The sequence below is a fragment of the Oncorhynchus clarkii genome, chromosome 10 (assembly GCF_045791955.1).
Source record: "Oncorhynchus clarkii lewisi isolate Uvic-CL-2024 chromosome 10, UVic_Ocla_1.0, whole genome shotgun sequence".
NCBI classification, from domain to species: Eukaryota; Metazoa; Chordata; class Actinopteri; order Salmoniformes; family Salmonidae; genus Oncorhynchus; species Oncorhynchus clarkii.
In genome coordinates, this window is record NC_092156.1 from 69,751,160 (window position 1) to 69,776,263 (window position 25,104).

At 48.6% G+C, this 25,104-nt stretch overlaps 1 protein-coding gene across 1 annotated transcript in view; it reads left to right on the plus strand.

Moving 5' to 3' along the window:
* LOC139419074 (microtubule-associated tumor suppressor 1 homolog) overlaps positions 1 to 24,045 on the plus strand; it is a 74,536-nt gene extending 50,491 nt beyond the window's left edge. Inside the window, exons 7-15 of the mRNA XM_071168993.1 lie at positions 4,026 to 4,354; positions 11,759 to 11,825; positions 16,282 to 16,496; positions 17,553 to 17,658; positions 18,407 to 18,480; positions 18,665 to 18,760; positions 19,325 to 19,441; positions 20,658 to 20,755; positions 22,878 to 24,045. Coding sequence (XP_071025094.1) covers positions 4,026 to 4,354; positions 11,759 to 11,825; positions 16,282 to 16,496; positions 17,553 to 17,658; positions 18,407 to 18,480; positions 18,665 to 18,760; positions 19,325 to 19,441; positions 20,658 to 20,755; positions 22,878 to 23,094 — 1,319 coding nt within the window. The 3' untranslated portion in view covers positions 23,095 to 24,045. The remainder of the gene's footprint in view (positions 1 to 4,025; positions 4,355 to 11,758; positions 11,826 to 16,281; positions 16,497 to 17,552; positions 17,659 to 18,406; positions 18,481 to 18,664; positions 18,761 to 19,324; positions 19,442 to 20,657; positions 20,756 to 22,877) is intronic.
* Positions 24,046 to 25,104: the final 1,059 nt, after the last annotated feature.

Genomic DNA, 25,104 nt, shown 5'->3' on the forward strand with positions numbered 1-25,104 from the left:
GGAGAGGAGAAGAGATGGCAAAATGAGGGAGGGAGAGAGGGATGAAAGGGAGGGGGAGAGATGGACGGAGAAAGGGAGGGGGAGAGATGGACGGAGAAAGGGAGGGGGAGAGATGGACAGAGAAAGGGAGGGGGAGAGATGGAGGGAGAAAGGGAGGGGAGAGATGGAGGGAGAAAGGGAGGGGAGAGATGGAGGGAGAAAGGGAGGGGAGAGATGGAGGGAGAAAGGGAGGGGGAGAGATGGAGGGAGAAAGGGAGGGGGAGAGATGGACGGAGAAAGGGAGGGGGAGAGATGGACAGAGAAAGGGAGGGGGAGAGAGATGGACGGAGAAAGGGAGGCGGAGAGAGATGGAGGGAGAAAGGTAGGGGGAGAGATGGAGGGAGAGAGGGATGAAAGGGAGGGGGAGAGATGGACGGAGAAAGGGAGGGGGAGAGATGGACAGAGAAAGGGAGGGGGAGAGATGGACAGAGAAAGGGAGGGGGAGAGATGGACAGAGAAAGGGAGGGGGAGAGATGGAGGGAGAAAGGGAGGGGAGAGATGGAGGGAGAAAGGGAGGGGAGAGATGGAGGGAGAAAGGGAGGGGAGAGATGGAGGGAGAAAGGGAGGGGAGAGATGGAGGGAGAAAGGGAGGGGAGAGATGGAGGGAGAAAGGGAGGGGGAGAGATGGAGGGAGAAAGGGAGGGGAGAGATGGAGGGAGAAAGGGAGGGGGAGAGATGGAGGGAGAAAGGGAGGGGGAGAGATGGAGGGAGAAAGGGAGGGGGAGAGATGGAGGGAGAAAGGGAGGGGGAGAGATGGACGGAGAAAGGGAGGGGGAGAGATGGACAGAGAAAGGGAGGGGGAGAGAGATGGAGGGAGAAAGGTAGGGGGAGAGATGGACGGAGAAAGGTAGGGGGAGAGATGGACGGAGAAAGGGAGGGGAGAGATGGAGGGAGAAAGGGAGGGGAGAGATGGAGGAAGAAAGGGAGGGGGAGAGATGGAGGGAGAAAGGGAGGGGGAGAGATGGAGGGAGAAAGGGAGGGGGAGAGATGGACGGAGAAAGGGAGGGGGAGAGATGGACGGAGAAAGGGAGGGGGAGAGAGATGGACGGAGAAAGGGAGGGGGAGAGATGGACGGAGAAAGGGAGGGGGAGAGATGGACGGAGAAAGGGAGGGGAAGAGATGGACAGAGGAAGGGAGGGGGAGAGATGGTCAGAGAAAGGGAGGGGGAGAGATGGACAGAGAAAGGGAGGGGGAGAGATGGACAGAGAAAGGGAGGGGGAGAGATGGACAGAGAAAGGGAGGGGGAGAGATGGACAGAGAAAGGGAGGGGGAGAGAGATGGACGGAGAAAGGGAGGCGGAGAGAGATGGAGAGAGAAAGGGAGGGGGAGAGATGGACGGAGAAAGGGAGGGGGAGAGATGGACGGAGAAAGGGAGGGGAGAGATGGAGGGAGAAAGGGAGGGGAGAGATGGAGGGAGAAAGGGAGGGGGAGAGAGATGGAGGGAGAAAGGGAGGGGAGAGATGGAGGGAGAAAGGGAGGGGGAGAGATGGAGGGAGAAAGGGAGGGGGAGAGAGATGGACGGAGAAAGGGGGGGGAGAGAGATGGACGGAGAAAGGGAGGGGAGAGATGGAGGGAGAAAGGGAGGGGGAAAGATGGAGGGAGAAAGGGAGGGAGAAAGGGAGGGGGAGAGATGGAGGGAGAAAGGGAGGGGAGAAAGGGAGGGGAGAGATGGAGGGAGAAAGGGAGGGGAGAGATGGAGGGATAAAGGGAGGGGGGAGATGGAGGGAGAAAGGGAGGGGGAGAGATGGGCGGAGAAAGGGAGGGGAGAGATGGACGGAGAAAGGGAGGGGAGAGATGGACGGAGAAAGGGAGGGGGAAAGATGGAGGGAGAAAGGGAGGGGGAGAGATGGACGGAGAAAGGGAGGGGGAGATATGGAGGGAGAAAGGGAGGGGGAGAGATGGAGGGGAGAGATGGAGGGAGAAAGGGAGGGGGAGAGATGGACGGAGAAAGGGAGGGGAGAGATGGAGGGAGAAAGGGAGGGGGAGAGATGGACGGAGAAAGGGAGATGGACGGAGAAAGGGAGGGGGAGAGAGATGGACAGAGAAAGGGAGGGGGAGAGAGATGGACGGAGAAAGGGAGGGGGAGAGAGATGGACAGAGAAAGGGAGGGGGAGAGAGATGGACGGAGAGAGGGAGGGGGAGAGATGGACAGAGAAAGGGAGGGGAGAGATGGACAGAGAAAGGGAGGGGGAGAGATGGACAGAGAAAGGGAGGGGGAGAGATGGACGGAGAAAGGGAGGGGGAGAGATGGACGGAGAAAGGGAGGGGGAGAGATTGACGGAGAAAGGGAGGGGAGAGATGGAGGGAGAAAGGGAGGGGAGAGATGGAGGGAGAAAGGGAGGGGAGAGATGGAGGGAGAAAGGGAGGGGGAGAGAGATGGAGGGAGAAAGGGAGGGGAGAGATGGAGGGAGAAAGGGAGGGGGAGAGATGGAGGGAGAAAGGGAGGGGGAGAGATGGACGGAGAAAGGGAGGGGGAGAGAGATGGACGGAGAAAGGGAGGGGGAGAGAGATGGACGGAGAAAGGGAGGGGAGAGATGGAGGGAGAAAGGGAGGGGGAAAGATGGAGGGAGAAAGGGAGGGGGAGAGATGGAGGGAGAAAGGGAGGGGAGAGATGGAGGGAGAAAGGGAGGGGGAGAGATGGAGGGAGAAAGGGAGGGGAGAGATGGAGGGATAAAGGGAGGGGGAGATGGAGGGAGAAAGGCAGGGGGAGAGATGGGCGGAGAAAGGGAGGGGGAGAGATGGGCGGAGAAAGGGAGGGGGAGAGAGATGGACGGAGAAAGGGAGGGGAGAGATGGACGGAGAAAGGGAGGGGGAGAGATGGACGGAGAAAGGGAGGGGGAGAGATGGACGGAGAAAGGGAGGGGGAGAGATGGACGGAGAAAGGGAGGGGAGAGATGGAGGGAGAAAGGGAGGGGGAGAGATGGAGGGAGAAAGGGAGGAGGAGAGATGGAGGGGAGAGATGGAGGGAGAAAGGGAGGGGGAGAGAGATGGACGGAGAAAGGGAGGGGAGAGATGGACGGAGAAAGGGAGGGGGAGAGATGGACGGAGAAAGGGAGGGGGAGAGATGGACGGAGAAAGGGAGGGGAGAGATGGAGGGAGAAAGGGAGGGGGAGAGATGGAGGGAGAAAGGGAGGAGGAGAGATGGAGGGGAGAGATGGAGGGAGAAAGGGAGGTGGAGAGATGGACGGAGAAAGGGAGGGGAGAGATGGACGGAGAAAGGGAGGGGAGAGATGGAGGGAGAAAGGGAGTGGGAGAGATGGACGGAGAAAGGGAGGGGAGAGATGGAGGGAGAAAGGGAGGGGGAGAGATGGACGGAGAAAGGAGATGGACGGAGAAAGGGAGGGGGAGAGAGATGGACAGAGAAAGGGAGGGGGAGAGAGATGGACGGAGAAAGGGAGGGGGAGAGAGATGGACGGAGAAAGGGAGGGGGAGAGATGGACAGTGAAAGGGAGGGGGAGAGATGGACAGAGAAAGGGAGGGGGAGAGAGATGGGAGGGGGAGAGAGATGGACGGAGAAAGGGAGGGGGAGAGAAAGGGAGGGGGAGAGAGATGGACAGAGAAAGGGAGGGGGAGAGATGGACAGAGAAAGGGAGGGGGAGAGAGATGGACAGGGAGGGGGAGAGAGATGGACGGAGAAAGGGAGGGGGAGAGAGATGGACAGAGAAAGGGAGGGGGAGAGATGGACAGAGAAAGGGAGGGAGTGGATGGTTTTGTCTCCTAACTGCACTGTGGCTTGATGCTAATGCACTCCTAATGGATCCTTGGATTCTACCTCGGGCCCATCATTACAGAGCTATCCCAGCATGCACTGCTGCACTGTTTCTTAGCTCCACTGGGGTTTCAGTCGGTGTCTGCTCAGAGACCTTTAGGCGTATCCTCCTGCATGCTAGTGTGTATGTTGTGTTTCTATGTTGTGGAGAGTGGAATGCGAGAGACCATGCTAAAAGTCCTGGCCAGCACACTCAACCGACCTTGCTCTCTTTCAGTGGACAAGAACAAGGCTCGGGGGGCGCCGTTGGCGAGGACCCTCTCCCAGACCAGCACCACTACTCAGGTAGGAGGACCCAGCCAACCCCAGCCGCCCCAACCAGACCTGGTCCCAGTCCCTGCCGTCCCTCTCCCAGTCCAGGGACCAGTGGTCTCGGCATCCCGCCCGGCCCGGGCTCTAGTGGAGGCTAAGCCGGCCACGGTGGCCCAGTACCGTGCCCAGTGTGAGAAGAAGAACCAGAGCCTTCAGCAGCTCCGACGGCTCCTGGACCAGGGCAACCGTCGGATAGAGGCCCTGGCTACCGTGGTGCAGCACCTCTTCACCGAGGTAACACAGGAATATGTCTGGGTTTTACTGCACCTTGGTGTGCTGTTCTGTCACTTTACCCTTACCTACATGTACAAATGACCTGGACTAACCTGTACCCTTGCACAATGACTTGGTACCGGTACCTCCTGTATACAGCCTCGTAATTGTTGTTATTATTTGTTTTTGTTTATTTAGTTAATATTTTCCTAACTCTATTTTCTTAACTGGGTTATATGTTAACGAAGGGCTTGTAAGTAAGCATTTCACGGTAAGGTCTACCTACACCTGTTGTATTCGGCGCATGTGACATAAAATGTGATTTGTTTTGTTTCTTGTAGTTAGGTGCTTGGTGAGCTGAAAGGAATGTCCTCGGTCTATTTTAGTAACTATGGCCTTGTTGTTATAGAGGGTAGAGAACCAGATCTGTCCTCTGTGTGTGTTTGAGTAGTGCCATGGATATTATTCATGTAGCAATATAGATATAGTGGGTGTTGGTTGGTTGACTTGCAGAGCTTCTGTTTACATGACTGAGGAGGCAGGAAGGACCGTAAATCTCACCACACCCACTCACCATTTAGGGTCCATGGCTGTCATCAAATACACAGGACCTTTCCATCCAGAACTATGTATGACTATTGATGAGTGGATGTCAACGGTATGCTGTGGATGGCTGAATGTGGATGGCTGCATGCATGAAGTATCTGTTGTCTCTGCTAAAACAAGCAGTTCAAGGTGTGTGTGTGTGTGTGTGTGTGTGTGTGTGTGTGTGTGTGTGTGTGTGTGTGTGTGTGTGTGTGTGTGTGTGTGTGTGTGTGTGTGTGTGTGTGTGTGTGTGTGTGTGTGTGTGTGTGTGTGTGTGTGTGTGTGTGTGTGTGTGTGTGTGTGTGTGTGTGTGTGACTGCCTGCCACCAGTCAAAAGCAGCCTCTCAATCATAACACTGGTGACACTGCTATCCCCTATCAATATCCTACAAAATCCCATCCATATCTCATATAGTGTACATCTATACGTGGCTTTGGCTTTCTTAGACAAGGATCCTGTTGAACCAAACTGAATTCCTGGTTCATGTCTTTTGAGGGTGTGTTCTATCAGTGTTTTAAGCCAGCGATTGGTCCAGCCAGGCCAGTGGGTGTGGCTTGTGTGCATAATACCGCCTGTCACTCACAGAATCCCGGACTTGAATAGGCTGCTGTGTAAATATTTGCAGAGATATTTACCCTCTGTCTTCAGGACGAACATTTGGAAACGCTCATTGTGATCAAGTGACATTTCTTGACAGCACATGTTAAACACAGCAGGATATTTTTAATTATACGCTTTGTGTATTTAGGATTGAGAGGAATCATCCCCAAATTAAAACACTAATTATAGACCAGAATCTACTAACACAGAGAAAGAGAGTGAGGTTTCACTACTCTGTAAATCCTTTCATGACAGGCATTTCCACATGAATCTTTGTCATACTTTTAATTATTCTGGTACGGCAGGAACATGTTTGGAATAGCAGTGATAATCTGCTCCAGGCGCCGAAATCCCTGGGCGTTTATAAAGTATACTGGCTCACCTTGCTTTAACAGTTTTATGAGGGCATAGTGAACTTTTCAAATTCTTAATCTGTATGACAACTGGCTAGGGAATGTGCAGCTCACAACCTTTTCCCCCAGATTCTCTCTTTCATTCTCTCTCCGTTTCTCTCTCTCCCTCTCTTTCATTCTCTTTCCATCTCTCTCTCTCTCTCTCCCTCTCTTTCATTCTCTTTCCATCTCTCTCTCTCTCTCTCCCTCTCTCTTTCATTCTCTCTCTCATTCTCTCTACCATGTCCTAAAGCTGATTTGGTCCTTCGTTTCTCCTCACACTTACAACATGACAGCAAGTCCCAGTTGTATCTGATATGCTACCCCACATCTGGTATGAATGAAGAACTGTAACATCACTGTTATGTGTTTAGAGGAGAGGGGGGGGGGGGGGGTAGGGAGGGAATGAGGGAGGCAAAGATGGATACATGGAGATGGAGGGAAGGGTGGTCTACAGCCTTGTGATGTGATGTTGACCACGCTGACCCTACCTGACCAGAGGTGTTACACACACTGAGCTTCACAATAACACACACCGTCTGTCTGTCTGTCTGTCTGTCTGAGTGGTGTGATAGACTGTGTTCTCTCCCATCACTGTCTCGCTGTCTGCGTGGTGTGATAGACAGTATTCTATCTATCTGTCTGTCTGAGTGGTGTGATAGACTGTGTCCTATCTCTCTGTCTGAGTGGTGTGATAGACTGTGTCCTATCTGTCTGAGTGGTGTGATAGACTGTGTCCTATCTGTCTGAGTGGTGTGATAGACTGTGTCCTATCTGTCTGTCAGTGGTGTGATAGGACACAGTCTATCTCTATCTGTCTGTCTGAGTGGTGTGATAGACTGTGTCCTATCTGTCTGTCAGTGGTGTGATAGGACACAGTCTATCTCTCTATCTGTCTGTCTGCGTGGTGTGATAGACAGACAGATAGATAGAATACTGTCTATCACACCACTCAGACAGACAGATAGATAGAAAACTGTCTGAGTGGTGTGATAGACTGTGTCCTATCTGTCTGTCTGAGTGGTGTGATAGACTGTGTCCTACCTCTCTGTCTGAGTGGTGTGATAGACTGTGTTCTCTCCCATCACTGTCTCGCTGTCTGCGTTGTGTGATAGACAGCATTCTATCTATCTGTCTGTCTGAGTGGTGTGATAGACTGTGTTCTCTCCCATCACCATCTCTCTGTCTGAGTGGTGTGATAGACTGTGTCCTATCTGTCTGAGTGGTGTGATAGACTGTGTCCTATCTGTCTGTCTGAGTGGTGTGATAGACTGTGTCCTATCTCTTTATCTGTCTGTCTGAGTGGTGTGATAGACTGTGTTCTCTCCCATCACTGTCTCGCTGTCTGCGTGGTGTGATAGAATACTGTCTATCTATCTGTCTGTCTGAGTGGTGTGATAGAATACTGTCTATCTATCTGTCTGTCTGAGTGGTGTGATAGTGATGGGAGAGAACACAGTCTATCTCCTATAAACCTGGTTTCATCTCCTAGAGAAAAGAACAACCATGTGGTTTCACCTTCCACAACATTCACTCCTCCACAGGTGCTGTTGTGTGACAGACTGTGAACTGAGCGGTCATTTAGATAGTAGAAAATCATCTCCACTATGCTGTTCTGAATCAGACAACGTTGGTTTCTTTATCAAGTTAAGGAAATCATTTGTTGTGTCAAGTGCTGTATCAAGTCAAGGGATTCCTGCTTCAGTCCGGTTGGTTTACTTTTCCACTTCCTAACCAAACACCCCTCTGTGGAGAAGACAGACAGCTCTGGAATGCTTTTCTGGCTTTCTATTGATTTAAAGAGATGGATTGAAGGGGAGACGGGGGAGGGAGAGAAATGGAGGAGGGACTGGGGGGAGAGAGGGACTAATGCACCAGCTGCAGTTTCAAGCCTCCCTGCAGGCGGGGAGAGAAGGGTAAAGGGGTGGGTCTTTTGGGTTCCACCACATCACCTGTGAGCTGTACATCTGGGGGTATCAATAACCCCGCCCCCTAGCTTCGAGCCCTACCGTAATCCTCCTGATAGAGGGAGAAGAGAGGTTCCTATCTGAGGAACAGCAATGAGCTCTCTGAATGTAGTAGAGGTTGTCAAGCCAATTAAACACGAGAGCAAACTTAAAACTCTCTAACAGAGTAGTAATACTAATGAGTGTCCCCCTAGATTAAAATGTCCCCCTAGATAAACCCAGGTCGCATTCATAAGGGAACATAGTAGTGAAGCGTTTGGGGGGGAAAAACCTAAAGCGTTGTTATAGTCCCTACCTGTTTCAGTATGTTTTCTCCCATTTGGTGCCGAATGAACACACCCATGATCTGGTGCCATCAGTTATTTTAGATTAGACTACGTGGATATCTCCTGGTGTACATACTGTGTTGACTTGTAGTGTAACAGTGTGGATGACCGTGAAGGAGGGATGAATCCTCTGGGCTGTAAACGAGTGGAGAATAGCCCTCCTGTCTCATCCCTCCATCCGAGTACATTTCCGTCGTAGGGAAGATTTCCTGGATAGCGTCTGGCTAGCTAGGAGGATATTTAGAGAGTCTTTTGCAGTGAAATATCTTTTCACTTATAGCATTATAAGCCTTCTATTGACTCTGCAGTGCCAGACTCTCTATTTGTGTGAGTCTAATCTAAAAGGAGAATGCCAGTGCTGTCTTGGCCTGCAGAGACCACTTGAAAGCGCCACGTAGAAGATTCTACAGCGCAAACCAAGCCAGAAATGGAATGGATTAGCCAGCTTTGACGTGAAGGACCCGAGTCAAAGGTGGCATAAAAACAGTTGATTAGGTCTAATAGGACTCCGCTATACCACAGCAGTTTGAGCATCTGGTTAGACTGTAAACTCTCCTTCCAGACCCACATCAAACATCTCCAATCCAAAGTTAAATCTAGAATTGGCTTCTTATTTCACAACAAAGCATTCTTCACTCATGCTGCCAAACATACCCTTGTAAAACTGACCATCTTACCAATCCTTGACTTTGGCGATGTCATTTACAAAATAGCCTCCAATACCCTACTCAACAAATTGGATGCAGTCTATCACAGTGCCATCCGTTTTGTCACCAAAGCCCCATATACTACCCACCATTGCGACCTGCACGGTCTCGTTGGCTGGCCCTCGCTTCATACTCGTCGCCAAACCCACTGGCTCCATGTCATCTACAAGACCCTGCTAGGTAAAGTCCCCCCTTATCTCAGCTCGCTGGTCACCATAGCATCACCCACCTGTAGCACGCCCTCCAGCAGGTATATCTCTCTGGTCACCCCCAAAACCAATTCTCTCTTTGGCTGCCTCTCCTTCCAGTTCTCTGCTGCCAATGACTGGAACGAACTACAAAAATCTCTGAAACTGGAAACACTTATCTCCCTCACTAGCTTTAAGCACCAACTGTCAGAGCAGTTCACATATTACAGCACCTGTACATAGCCCATCTATAATTTAGCCCAAACAACTACCTCTTTCCCTACTGTATTTATTTATTTATTTATTTATTTTGCTCTTTTGCACCCCATTATTTCTATTTCTACTTTGCACATTCTTCCACTGCAAATCTACCATTCCAGTGTTTTACTTGCTATATTGTATTTACTTCTCCACCATGGCCTTTTTTTGCCTTTACCTCCCTTATCTCACCTCATTTGCTCACATCGTATATAGACTTGTTTATACTGTATTATTGACTGTATGTTTGTTTTACTCCATGTGTAACTCTGTGTCGTTGTATCTGTCGAACTGCTTTGCTTTATCTTGGCCAGGTCGCAGTTGTAAATGAGAACTTGTTCTCAACTTGCCTACCTGGTTAAATAAAGGTGAAATAAAATCAAACATCTCCACTGTAACTATGTAGCAGGCTAGCTAATAGGCAATGGCCAAGCTCACTTTGATTCCTTATAGGTCATGTCTTTGAAAAGTAGAATCTAGTGAGTGTTGTTAGTGCTGCTAATGTTTATGAATGGATTAGCCCCACAGACACATGTACTGTACAACCACTGGCTCTTTTAAAGGTTAAAGGAACCAGAGAGGCTTGACCACGCAGCCCCCGAGGCCCAGAGGAGAGGGCCTTAGCCCAGCCTGACGTCACGCTCATCTAGCCCTCTCCCTCCACTTCCCCCAGACCCCCAGCTCCAGGCCCTGTCTCTAGTGGAAATATATGTGGGTTGGAGCTTGGCCAAGGGCGGCTGGGTTGGAGGTGGGGAGGTACTGCTAGGCAGGGCTTGATGTGCTGAGTACTCCTTGGAGAGGGAGGGAGGTTTATTTGATGTAGACAGACCAGTTTCCTGAGCGAGCGAGAGAGTGGAGTGGTAGAGGTGGTTGGAGAGGGGGAGGTTCTGACCAGGCACATTGTAGTGGAGCTCCTAGATGTAGCACTTGGCCCTTCAGCAGCCCAGGGGGAATAACATGGGCTCCTCTGGCAGCAAAGCCTGCCTGAAGACTCCTCCACATACCAGAAAGAAAGGCAAGGTGTGTTTGTTTTCTCTCTCTCTTCTTTTCTCTCTCTCTTTCTTTCTCGCTCCGTTTGCTTTATTTTTGTTGTTTTTGTTTTGCGCATCTGTTGGCGGGCTGTTTGGCCTCTATCTCTCTCTATCTGTCTGTCTGTCTGTCTGTCTGTCTGTCTGTCTGTCTGTCTGTCTGTCTGTCTGTCTGTCTGTCTGTCTGTCTGTCTGTCTGTCTGTCTGTCTGTCTGTCTGTCTGTCTGTCTGTCTGTCTGTCTGTCTGTCTGTCTGTCTGTCTGTCTGTCTGTCTGTCTGTCTGTCTGTCTGTCTGTCTGTCTGTCTGTCTGTCTGTCTGTCTGTCTGTCTGTCTGTCTGTCTGTCTGTCTGTCTGTCTGTCTGTCTGTCTGTCTGTCTGTCTGTCTGTCTGTCTGTCTGTCTGTCTGTCTGTCTGTCTGTCTGTCTGTCTCCTTACAGCAGACCGATTGGATTCATGACTATAAAGTATGTGTGTGTGCATCATGCCATGTGTCAAATAGAGACGGTTATAAAGTGATCGTTGTGTCTCTGTTTTAAAGAGTGTGGACATTTATTATAGCACCGTCTCTGTTTGACCATTTTAGAGAATTGTGTGTGTGTGTAGTGCAGGGTGTAGCCTTCCATCCTTTCAGGATGTTGAGACAATGTTGATATGTATGAGAGTGTAAGTCCGTAAGAATTATCAAGTTCATGAGAGAATTTGTGTACTGAGAGGAAGCGTGTGTGTTTTAGACTCAAACTATCTACTTATTAATGCGTAGGCCTGTCAGATGAGTTTTCATAGTGTTCCCTGTTTCTAAGATGCCCAATGTCACTTCTAAGTCACCCTAAAAGTCGTCTCTCCACAGTATGATAACGGCGTGATATGGACACACTGTCATAAGGAAAACAGTGTCTGGTGTCGAGACAGCTGCTGAAAACGCTAGCCTGGTTCCCAAATCCGTTTGTGCTGTCTCGTCAACTCCTACGGCACCATAGAAGATGGCAGACGGCGCTAACAGATCTGGGACCAGGCTATGAAAATGCAGCTCTCAGAAATGTGCTGTTTCTGTAGCCTACCCAGCAGGCTAATGTAGGTTGTAGTAGGTTGTTGTTAGAAGTTACAGCATTCCTCGACGCGCCTATAGGAATATGTTATTAGGTCACCATACTGAAGCCTGTAATTTTTCGAAGTCTAAGAAGCTATTGTTGCCAAGGAATGATGTTGTGGAAAGATGACTGTCAGTCGAGTCATAATGTCTGACGTAAAACCATTGTCTGGTTCCACTTGAAACGAAAGTCTCACATAGTTTAGGAATAGTTTTTCCATTGACTTAATAACTAATAGTCTCTCTCTCTCTCTCTCTCTCTCTCTCTCTCTCTCTCTCTCTCAGCGTGAAGAGACATTGAAGCTGAAGAAAGGACTGTCCCTGGAGCTTTCTACCCTGCGCGATGAGCTCAGTAAGAAAAAAACACCTCAAGCATGTCTACCTCTCTACCTCATGTCTACCCCTCTACCTCATGTCTACCCCTCTACCTCATGTCTACCCCTCTACCTCATGTCTACCCCTCTACCTCGTGTCTACCCCTCTACCTCATGTCTACCCCTCTACCTCATGTCTACCCCTCTACCTCATGTCTACCCCTCTACCTCATGTCTACCCCTCTACCTCATGTCTACCCCTCTACCTCATGTCTACCCCTCTACCTCATGTCTACCCCTCTACCTCATGTCTACCCCTCTACCTCATGTCTACCCCTCTACCTCATGTCTACCCCTCTACCTCATGTCTACCCCTCTACCTCATGTCTACCCCTCTACCTCGTGTCTACCCCTCTACCTCATGTCTACCCCTCTACCTCATGTCTACCCCTCTACCTCATGTCTACCCCTCTACCTCATGTCTACCCCTCTACCTCGTGTCTACCCCTCTACCTCGTGTCTACCCCTCTACCTCATGTCTACCCCTCTACCTCATGTCTACCCCTCTACCTCATGTCTACCCCTCTACCTCATGTCTACCCCTCTACCTCATGTCTACCCCTCTACCTCATGTCTACCCCTCTACCTCATGTCTACCCCTCTACCTCATGTCTACCCCTCTACCTCGTGTCTACCCCTCTACCTCATGTCTACCCCTCTACCTCATGTCTACCCCTCTACCTCATGTCTACCCCTCTACCTCGTGTCTACCCCTCTACCTCATGTCTACCCCTCTACCTCATGTCTACCCCTCTACCTCATGTCTACCCCTCTACCTCATGTCTACCCCTCTACCTCATGTCTACCCCTCTACCTCATGTCTACCCCTCTACCTCATGTCTACCTCATGTCTACCCCTCTACCTCTTACATTTGCACGTTTATCAGCACGTCGGTTGCTCAAGGAAGCGCAAGTGTTTGTCTGAAGCAGAAAATCTGTAAATAAGAAAATGATCAACGAAAACATTTAATCTGACAATTGTGTCTCGTTATGAGTGAAGCCAACAAGTTTTTTTTGTTTTTTTACAACACTCAATGTGAATGAACCTTCCCTCTATTTCCCTCTCATTTCCCTAACCTGTTGGCTTATCATTAAGGCCTTATCAGGTCGTCAACTGCCTTCCAAAGCACTGTGTGCTGGCCAACTCTCTGCCTCTGTGTAGACATTATTAGCCCCCACCCCCTAGGCATGCTGTATTTGGGAGGCGTGAATGCAAGCCTCGGCATGTTTTGCAAAAATGTGTGTGCCGGTGTGTACACCTGTTAGCATGCAAGTACGTGTGTTTGCGCGTGTCAGGGAAATGCATTGAACTGATGTTATTGGTAGCCCGTGCAGCGGTCATAAAGCCTTCATAATTACAGACCGTCTCCTTTGTCCAAGGTCTTCCTTCAAGCAGGACTTAACGTCTTCCCTCCAAGCCTTCACCAACAGTAGTTAGTGGTAGTCTCTCTGCAACATCATCTCTGTTTACCCTTATGGAGACATGCTACATCGCTGTCGTGACAGGACAATAGTCTTTACATAATGGGGTTGGGTGCTGTGAAACTGCTTGTCAGGGAAGGGGGTTGTTCTCTTTAGGAGGAAATGTTCAGACTGTAATTCTGGAGAAACGTCTGGTTGTTGTAGAGCAGGGATCAGCAACTAGATCACACCGCGGGACGATTTCCTTTCTTGAGGAGATGGTCAGGGGGCCAGAGCATAATTACAAATACTTTGTAGACTGCAGATATAATATTTGACTAAAACACAATCATTTCAAACCTTGCTTACATTTGGATACAATCACATATATCTGTTATGCGTGGGGTATCCTTATGAACTAAATAAAAATCACTTGGCGCTGATTTGCTGGTGTTTCTAGTCGCTCTTTAATTCTTTTTACATGGGGGGCCAAATGAAATCATCTGCAGGCCATATTTTGTTGTAGTGTAATCTGACATGTTGACAACATTTTGATCCATGTTTCCCCAGAATTTCAAATACATCCCATTGTAAAAACATGCATCCTTCCTCCCTTCAGGATGATCCCTGATCTGACACGACTGGATAGGTCAATAATATGGGATAGAATCCATGCTGACAGCTATCCATTTTTCTTAGTGGTGATCATTTCAAACAAGGCGGGAAGGTGTTTGTGAACATGTTGAAACACTCATTGTTGTGGCTGTGTTTCAAACATTACAAGGCATTCTGTTCTGTTCCACCAATGACATCAGAGTGGCGTTCCAGAGGAATGGGCTTGTTCAGTTCTGTTCCTTCGACTTGGCCCAGACCCCAGATGTTGTAATGTGTTACGAAAGGGAGAGGAAACGTGCTCCGTTTCACTTTACCCACGTGCCCCCATGACCGTCTCAGACGTCCTGCCAGACCTCGTCAATCCTCGCCAACTGTGCAAAATGCCTTAGAGGCATCTGGTTGGAATGCCTGTACAATGTGGTTCTGATGAACAATACCAACGGCCGTCTGCTGTCAGGGATATAGAGAGCTAGAAAGCCCCCTTCTCTTTTAAACAGACAGGCACACACTCTCACATGCATGGTAGACAAACACACAACACTCCGACTACAATTCTGTCGTTTTTTTCTTTCACACACTTTTCTCTCTCACACACGTTTATACAAACAATACTTTTACTACACAGTGAAAACCATTCCGTCTCAACACACACACTCGTGTAAGCCCGGACACACCCTTTAACTGCCGTACCAAGCCCTCTCCCCCTAAAAGCAAACACGTGCATAGATGCACTTTCTTTCCCACCGAACCTCAGCAGAAAATGTATCGACTACCATCTGTTTGATGAGCGGGGGCTTTGGTGTGCTTGTTGAACCTTGACCCCTGTTTTTACACATGACTGTGGAATGTATGAATCTCACTCTCACCACTTCCTTCAAAACTCTGTCTGTTAACGTCAGACTTTGAGAAGTGCTAACAAGTCTCTCTGCTATGTCTACTGTATGTTTGACCAGCAGAACCTGTGCCAATACGTTTCTCTTCAAGCTAGTGAAAGAACGTTGTCAGTCTGACTTCCAGGGATTTTATTTGTCTTTCCGACAGTTCTGAGGTTAACTGTTCTAGGCTCTTTATAATGAGTGGATAATGGTCACTGTTAAAATTTGCGGATTGAGTTAGTGATATTTCAGGTTTGGCATTGAAGCCCGTTATCTACTTCCTGAAGTCTGATGAACTAATGGATACCATTTTGTATATGTCTGCTGGTTTGCGTTGGCTTGTGAAACGACCTCCAACTCCCTTCGTACTGGACACAGACACATAGAAATGGTATCCACGAGTTCATGTTAATCTGGGGAAGTAGATAAAGGGGATTCATTGTTAAAATCCTGAACTATCCCTTTAAATCTGATCCTAGATCAATTGTATCTTGAGCTGATAATGGCTACAGTAACAGGCTTGAGTAAATCCTGATCCTAGATCTGCCCTTAGATACACATTCTTTCCAGCTCCCTTCCTTGTTCCTTCTTGACCCATGATGTCGTGTTATGAAACAATTTGTGGGGGGGCAGCGCTGATGTCATAATACGGGGGCCACATGCCAGTCACACCTGCCCCTAATCCACACACACACACACACACCCTTTCTGTTAGTTACCCCATAATAAAGACAGGACCCGTCTGTTAACGGGCTCACAGCTGCCGGCCTTTATGACAACATCGCCGTGGCAACAGGCCTCAGAGTTAATCCCACAGGGGAGGATATGAGGAAATGTCAACTGTCCAGGCTGCTCTGTGCTGCGCTGTGGGAATCTGGTATTATCATTACATATATGGGTCTATCATTACATATGTATTAAAATATAGTCCTGTCATTAGATGTCGATTAAGTAGGTTATAGCCTACCAGACCCAAATGAATTCTACTCCTGGTTGGGCAAAACAATTACGTTCAATGGAGATCTGCTGTTGAAGGGGCTTTTTAGTTCAGGGCCTGGTTTAGTGGGTCCTGGAATCCGGCCCTTAGTTTTCAGCGGACATGTAAAGTGCTGTGTGAAAGGGTGCATATGATTCTGATCAGGATTAGAGGTTGGGGTTGGATTGTGCAATGTTGGAACAGTGGTGCATTTTTCCAGTGCGTCGTCAGATGTTCACATCCAATTGGTGTTTATGCAACGCTGTTACAACAACACCAATTGGCCGTTAGATGTTATTCCAACGCTGTCGCCCTCTTATTACAGTGAAGTCATTATTTATCATAGAGCCTCATTCTGGTTAATTGTGTTTTGAAAGTGAATTCTAAAATACAAAGTGACAATGACATGGTCTCTCTCTTTCTCCTCCCCCTCCCTCTCTCTCCTCCACCTCCCTCTCTTTTCTCCCTCTCCTCCCCCTTCTCCCCCTCCCTCTCTCTCCTCCCCCTCCCTCTCCTCTCCCTCCCTCCCTCCCTCCCTCCCTCTCCTCCCCCTCCCTCCCTCTCCAGTCTCCTCGTCCCAGTGCTGTGAGCGGCTGCAGAAGGAGAAGGAGGAGGTGCGGGTGTCTCTGGAGGAGGCGGTGCGGAGGGTCCAGAGGGATCACCAGGCTGAGCTGACCGGCCTGGAGGAGAGGCTCAAGGCCTTCTACCAGGCAGAGTGGGACAAGGTGCACCAGGCCTATCAGGAGGAGGCGGACAAATGCCGCGCCCTCATGGAGCAGCAGGTCAGTGGTCGAGGCGGTGACCAGGCTTGTGGTGACCGGGCTCTGAAATGTTCAACTTGTTAACTGGTTGAACGGGGGTACGTGTTTAACTACAACCTGTTAGCAAGTCTGAGTTTCCTAGTTCCGACTAGCACGTGAACACAGCATCCACTGGCTCTCAACCGCACCACACACAGCGCCCAACTCCTAAACGCTTCCCGAGATTTACGACCGTTGCCATGGTTATTACTCCCTGATGTCATCAGCGGTAGAACGGGGCGGCATGGATGAATATGAATTGGCACGTAGTATTCCTTCCTGAGTCCTCTATGGCCTACATCTAACTGGTAATTCAATTAGCGATAAATCATCCACATCAGCTTGTTCCAAATCAGATACTTTTTAGCACACCTCCTCCCACACACAAAACACACACCTCATACACACACAGACTCCTGCACATACACACACACACACACACCTCACACACACGCAGACTCCTACACATACACACACACACACCTCATTCACACGCAGACTCCTGCACATACACACACACACACCTCACACACATGCAGACTCCTGCACACACACACATAAAACACTTCCCGTTTCTGTTATGCTGCTTTCACTCTGTGTATTTAAATACTGGATTCTCCACACAGTTCATTCTATTATTTCTCATTTGAACTGGCCTGTTAGGAGCAGGTGACACCAGCATTTCACTGCACCCGCTATAACACCTGATAAACTGTGTATTTAAATACTGGATTCTCCACACAGTTCATTCTATTATTTCTCATTTGAACTGCCCTGTTAGGAGCAGGTGACACCAGCATTTCACTGCCCCCGCTATAACACCTGATAAACTGTGTACGCAACCAATAACCTTGAAATGTGTCATAATAGTAGGGGGGAATATTAGTAGTATGAATTGGAAGTATAAAGAGGAAACCTTGGACTATTGAGATTCACCCCGTAACTGATGCTCAGCTTGTAATGGCGTACTTGTATTACTGAGAGGAGCCCATGGAATTAGAATGGTCAATCAATCCATTTTCTTCTTCTCTCTGTCAGCTGGAGGAGATGAGGAGCAGACAGGAGACTCTGAGGAGAAACTCTGAGGCCAGCCACGCTCAGCAGATGGACACGCTCAGACTGACCTACGACACCGCTGTCCAAGGTGAGGACACACAACCACACACCTTCACAGAACTCATTGAAATTCATCCCTCTATTCTTCTGTCCTAAAATGCATGTTTCAACCCATCCACCCATCAATCCATCCACCCATCAATCCATCCACCCATCAATCCATCCACCCATCAATCCATCCACCCACCCACCAATCCATCCACCCACCAATCCATCCACCCATCAATCCATCCACCCATCAATCCATCCACCCATCAATCCATCCACCCACCCACCAATCCATCCACCCATCCATCCATCCATCCACCCATCAATCCATCAACTCTCCCATCAATCCATCCACCCATCAATCCATCCACCCATCAATCCTTCCATCCACCCATCCACCCATCAATCCATCAATCAACTCTCCCATCAATCTATCCACCCATCAATCTATCCACCCATCAATCTATCCACCCATCAATCTATCCACCCATCAATCTATCCACCCATCAATCCATCCACCCATCAATCTATCAATCCATCCACCCATCAATCCATCCACCCATCAATCCTTCCATCCACCCATCCACCCATCAATCCATCAATCAACTCTCCCATCAATCTATCCACCCATCAATCCATCCACCCATCAATCCATCCATCTCAGGCATCCACACACTTGGTTGGTTTTCACATGAGAAAGGTTTAATCCAAAGTGGTTTAATTGGTGAATAAGTGACTAGTTTTCCTCCATCATTGACTCAGTGTGTGTGTGTGTTGTTGTTTTGCAGAGCTCAGGAAAACCCTGGAACAGGACTTGGAGAACCTGGACAAAACACTAAAGGAAACGGAGGCCACTCTCACTGTAAGATCCATGTTCCCTGTACCTCCCTGATCACAGCCTTACCAACACGTTTACCCAATACAGATACTACTATCTTCTGTATGTCTTATATAGACTCAGTATCAGGGAGGAACACTGTTGTAGCGTTGACTTAACTCTCTCTCTCTCTCAACCACTTTCTCTCTCTCTCTCACCCCCACAACAGGAGAAAATCCAGGACCTCACGTTGGAGAACGAGGCGCTGAGCGAGAAGCTGCGAGCGGAGGAGGAGAGGAGGAGGATTCTGGCAGAGAATAACCAGGTAAAAGGAACATGATGGCACCCTATGTAGTGGTCTAATTATGCCCAGAGCCCCATGGACACAGGAAGGTGCTGAAGAATGCTATTGTTCTGGTACACTGTGTACCTCAGTCAACAATACTACTGCTGTGAGACAGATGTCCCAGTTTACTGCTTCTTTTTTGTTGTTATTGGGCCTTATGGTCTTTTTACTGGTGGAATACTGCCCCCTGTTGGTTGCTAATGGACATGCAGCACTGGTCATTGTGTCCGTTTCTGAGATGGCGGTGTTTGGGGATATATCCACAGTGACTCATGCATATTTAGTTTCATTTGGGAATCAAACCCACCACTCTGGTACTGCAATCATCCATCTTAAAGTGGGTTATTGAGACTGTTGTTTGTCTGGAACAACAGTTTGTAGGGGATAGAAGAGGTTAGGAATAGGACTCTGGTTTGTGAATGAAATTCTCTCTCTCTCTCTTCCCCCCATTTTTCTCTCTTCCCCATCCTTCTCTCTCCCCCTCTCTCTTCCTCTCTCTATCTCTCTCTCTCCCTCGCCCCCTCTTCCTATCTCTCCCTATAGAAGGACTCCCATGTGTTGTATCTGGGACAGGAGCTGGAGAGTCTTAAGGTGGTTCTGGAGATAAAGACCAAACAGCTTCATCAACAGGACAAGAAACTTATGCAGATGGACAAGCTGGTGAGGACGTACGCACACTCGTCAATGAAAACGCGCCTACACACACACACACGCATGCCCTGAGCTTGCCCCGGTGTATGTTCGCTGTTGTCTTCGCTAGCTCTCTCTGTACATCACTGAAAGGGTGCGCCATCTTATGTCATCCCTTATGAGACACACACACATTCCTGTGTAGACGGAGTGTTTTAGTAAGGGTTTGTTTGGCCGTTCAAACTCGTGATAGATTGTCTTCAGCCTTGGGAGTCACCACATAGAGAATCATTTTGGTGCAAAACAAAACTGCATAAATGCCCCACGAATATTGAGTCATGAGTGGAAAGATTGAGTCTGCCTCGCCGCAGGCTTCAGAGCAACCTAGTTAAACAAATACCTTTGTCTCAAAGTGCTGGTTAGAATCCTGGGCCTAAACCGCCTAGGAGCGGTGGAGACCTGCACACTGAGATCATCCACAGCTATTGGGACTTTCTGGTACCCAGAAGTTTATTGTGCATAAATAAAAGATGAAAACAAAACACAACCGTTTGTGCATCAAGCCATCATCAGTGTTTAATGGTGGGCACAGACACCAGCCTTCTATTAGAGATTCATTGCATATGTCACGTGATCGAGTGAGCAAATCGCTGTGTCGCATTAGTGGAAACCAAGACTCTTCCCAGGAGAATTAACGTGGCAGGTTAGGAGAATTAACGTGGCAGGTTAGGAGAATTAACCTGGCAGGTTAGGATAATTAACCTGGCAGGTTAGGATAATTAACCTGGCAGGTTAGGAGAATTAACCAGGCAGGTTAGGAGAATTAATGTGGCAGGTTAGGAGAGTTAACGTGGCAGGTTAGGAGAATTAACGTGGCAGGTTAGGAGAATTAACGTGGCAGGTTAGGAGAATTAACGTGGCAGGTTAGGAGAATTAACGTGGCAGGTTAGGAGAATTAACGTGGCAGGTTAGGAGAATTAACGTGGCAGGTTAGGAGAATTAACGTGGCAGGTTAGGAGAATTAGGTTAAGGTTAGGAAAGAGGTTAGCTAAAATGCTAAAATTGTCCCAGACACGATTCAAACATAAGCCTGCCCTGAGAACAGTCTTTGTTTCCATTAATGCGATGCTGCGAGCAAATCTATAAATGCAAACAAGTACATGTTATCATGGCATGATTCAAGTACAGGAGTGGGGAGAAATATCTAATTTGAACTTTTCCATTTGTGTTGTCTGTCTGGCGCCAGATGGAGAGCAACGTGAAACTGGAGGAGCGTCTGAACAAAGTCCAGCAGGAGAACGAAGACTACAGGGCCCGCATGGACAAACACACCGCACTCTCCAAGTACGTACTGCGGAGAGGAGTGACTCATCTCTCTCTAGAATCCTCATCTTCACCATTTGTCCTTCCAGCAGGGTTTCTAGCATGCAAATGTAGTTATAAGAATGTGTGTGTTCCTATGTGTCCGTTTCTCTGTGTTGCTGTAATAGAGGCTGTTCAGTGAACCACCTTCACTTTGTGTGCGTCTTCCTCTCTCCCCTCTCTCTCCTCTGTGTATCTTCCCTCTCTCTCCTCTCTATCCTCTGTGTGTATCTTCCCTCTCTCTCCTCTCTCTCCTCTGTGTGTATCTTCCCTCTCTGACCTCTCTCTCCCCTCTGTGTGTATCTTCCCTCTCTGTCCTCTCTCTCCTCTCTGTCCTCTCTCTCCTCTTTGTGTGTATCTTCCCTCTCTCTCCTCTCTCTCATCTCTCTCCTCTCTGTCCTCTCTCTCCTCTCTGACTTCTCTCTCCTATCTGTCCTCTCCCTCCTCTGTGTGTATCTTTCCTCTCTGACCTCTCTCTCCTCTGTGTGTATCTTTCTCTCCTCTCTGTCCTCTCTCTCCTCTCTGACTTCTCTCTCCTATCTGTCCTCTCTCTCCTCTGTGTGTATCTTCCCTCTCTGACCTCTCTCTCCTCTGTGTGTATCTTTCCTCTCTGAACTCTCTCTCCTCTCTGTGTGTATCTCTCCTCTCTCTCCTCTCGGTTTGTATCTTCCCTCTCTCTCCTCTCTCTCCTCTCTGTGTGTATCTTCCCTCTCTCTCCTCTCTCTCCTCTCTGTGTGTATCTTCCCTCTCTCTCCTCTCTCTCCTCTTGGTGTGTATCTTCCCTCTCTGACCTCTCTCTCCTCTCTGTGTGTATCTTCCCTCTCTCTCCTCTCTGTGTGTATCTTCCCTCTCTCTCCTCTCTCTCCTCTTGGTGTGTATCTTCCCTCTCTGACCTCTCTCTCCCCTCTGTGTTTATCTTCCCTCTCTGTCCTCTCTCTCCTCTCTGTCCTCTCTCTCCTCTTTGTGTGTATCTTCCCTCTCTCTCCTCTCTCTCATCTCTGACCTCTCTCTCCTCTCTGTCCTCTCTCTCCTCTCTGACTTCTCTCTCCTATCTGTCCTCTCCCTCCTCTGTGTGTATCTTTCCTCTCTGACCTCTCTCTCCTCTGTGTGTATCTTTCTCTCCTCTCTGTCCTCTCTCTCCTCTCTGACTTCTCTCTCCTATCTGTCCTCTCCCTCCTCTGTGTGTATCTTCCCTCTCTGACCTCTCTCTCCTCTGTGTGTATCTTTCCTCTCTGAACTCTCTCTCCTCTCTGTGTGTATCTCTCCTCTCTCTCCTCTCGGTTTGTATCTTCCCTCTCTCTCCTCTCTCTCCTCTCTGTGTGTATCTTCCCTCTCTCTCCTCTCTCTCCTCTCTGTGTGTATCTTCCCTCTCTGACCTCTCTCTCCTCTCTGTGTGTATCTTCCCTCTCTCTCCTCTCTCTCCTCTCTGTGTGTATCTTCCCTCTCTGACCTCTCTCTCCTCTCTGTGTGTATCTTCCCTCTCTCTCTTCTCTCTCCTCTCTGTGTGTATCTTCCCTCTCTGACCTCTCTCTCCTCTGTGTGTATCTTCCCTCTCTCTCTTCTCTGTGTGTATCTTCCCTCTCTCTCCTCTCTGTGTATCTTCCCTCTCTGACCTCTCTCTCCTCTCTCTCCTCTGTGTGTATCTTCCCTCTCTGACCTCTGTCCTCTCTGTCCTCTCTCTCCTCTCTGACTTGTCTCTCCTCTCTGTCCTCTCCGCTCTGTGTGTATCTTTCCTCTCTCCTCTCTGTGTGTATCTTCCCTCTCTCTCCTCTCTCCGCTCTGTGTGTATCTTCCCTCTCTGTCCTCTCTGTGTGTATCTTCCCTCTCTCTCCTCTCTCCTCTCTGTGTGTATCTTCCCTCTCTCTCCTCTCTGTCCTCTCTCTCCTCTCTGACTTCTCTTTCCTCTCTGTGTGTATCTTTCCTCTCTGTCCTCTCTCTCCTCTCTGACTTCTCTTTCCTCTCTGTCCTCTCTCTCCTCTTTGTGTGTATCTTTCCTCTCTGTCCTCTCTCTCCTCTCTGACTTCTCTTCCCTCTCTGTCCTCTCTCTCCTCTCTGTGTGTATCTTCCCTCTCTGACATCTCTCTCCTCTCTGTGTCTCCTGCAGGCAGTTGTCCAGTGAGCAGGCCATGCTGCAGCAGACCCTGCAGAAGGAGTCCAAGGTCAACAAGCGTCTCTCCATGGAGAATGAGGAGCTGCTGTGGAAGCTGCACAACGGAGACCTGGCCAGCCCCCGCCGCCTATCGCCCTCCTCGCCCTTCCACTCGCCCGGCAACTCGGCTTCCTTCCCCACCGCCGCAGCCCCACTCTCGCCCAGCAGATAACCCAAACTAGATACCAAGGGGAGAGAGATAAAGAGAGTGTGTGAGTGTTTGTGTGGATACCCCCTCCAACACACCCTAGAGACAACCCCCCTCTACAGTCCCTTACCTCCTACCCCCCAGATCACCAACCCCAGCCTCTCAAGGAGACAAAGCTGTTCCAAATACGGATGGACTACTTCATATGATGACGCTGCAGTTTTGGCTTCTGCCCACAATGACTTGTACAGACGTTTTCTTTGCTCCCAGAAAGAGAAGACAATGTTGCACAGATGCACTTACTTAAAAGCGTGGGACAATTCTGCCTTCGTTCTTTTCTGCCTGATTTCTCTCACTTTTTTTCCCCTCAGCAGAGAGAAAGAACAGGCAACTTAAACCTCAGGGTTTGTACATAGCTTCTCAGCTCGTTTTGATTCTCCTTCTTTTATTTGTGCATCGTGTTCCCCCCTCCCCGAATAAAGTTTGTGCGAAAAACCTTGGATGTAGTTTTGAAAATGTTAAAATGATATAGGCCAGAGACGGAAGTAGAAGTGAGACATCGCATTCCCTTTTTTCTGGTTCATATACAGTCAATGAAAAAAAAAATCTATGGTAAATGGCCTGAGTGGGGCATCTTCATTTATCCGCCATCTTTGGTAGAGACTTTTAGGGTGATTTATTGAAGAGCAGAGCTTTATCCAACGAGCTTTTGACCCGTTGTATAAACAGTCTCTATCTGGGTGCGGATATTCAGTTAAAGTGAACTTTAATCCCAACCCTTCATCTCTCTACCGTAATAAAAGTGTGGAATGTATTTACCCATCTGTGCTTTATCACTCAGAATGTTCCCAGTCCAAAACTCCACAACTTTGTGTCGAGCCAATGTTCTCTCAAACCTCTCCACGTCTCCAAGAATGCCTCAAACTGACCATCATTTTGTTTCATTTTAAAAGGTAAATAAACAAACGATAAAAATACAAATCTACGTTAATGTTATATTTATTATCCCTCTATAAATACATAATTAAATAGTGGATATGATTAGGGACATGTAGGTATTTGTATAATGTGATACATTGGAAGAGATTGGTTATACACACAAGTCCTTTACCTGTCAAAATGATTGACCGCTATGTCGAAGCAGAGTGTGTGTGTGTGTGTGTGTGCGCACGCTCAATCTTGCCGTTGTGCAGTAGTACCTAGAGAAAGGAATCCACCCTGGAGGGCACAGATCACCCATTTAACACCTACCTCAGTGGCCTCAAATCTCCTCTACGACCACTCTACTGTGCTTTAACATGGAAGTAATGCACTCTCTTTTCACTGGTGAGGTTTTGGTGCTCTGTCTGTCTGTAATGTACTACTGGTTTGTTTGCACACACTATTCAGTCATGTCTAGTGTCTGTTATCTCTGGCTGCAGTATTAACAGGTAGAAACTAGTGAATGTTTTAAGGGTTGGCTTAAACCACGGGGAGAAAAATGGGCGTGTTCCAGGTTTTCTTTAGTGCAGTAGATTAGATCTCACAATGTCTAGAGAACTGTTTGTCTGAGGAAGCCCATTTATATGATAGAGCAGTCTCTTTTGAGATTGGAACGTTGGATTGGAATGTGCCCAGCGAGAACGACCTGGAACGTGCCCAGCGAGAACGACCTGGAACGTGCCCAGTCTGGTTGCAAGTGAGAACTCTGGGGGGGAAATATAGGCAATATTTCTGTTAAAGTAAGAGTTGATCATAGTTAACATTTTATTAAAATTGAGTCGCAATCTGAAATTATTTGAGTGGAAGGTACACAATTGTACCATTATTTATAAAAGAAAAACATGTAAAAATCGGCCAACAGTCACATTCACGTTGTTATTTTTAACAGTGAAAGACATGCTCCGGTACATTGGCGACTAAGAAAGTATGTTTTAAACCTCCTGCTTTGGGCTGGATGTGTAGATCACATGCATATGGGCTAGCAGCAGGTGGCCTAGCAAGTTAAAACGTTGGGCAAATAACCAAAAGGTTGCCAGTTGAAATGGACAACAA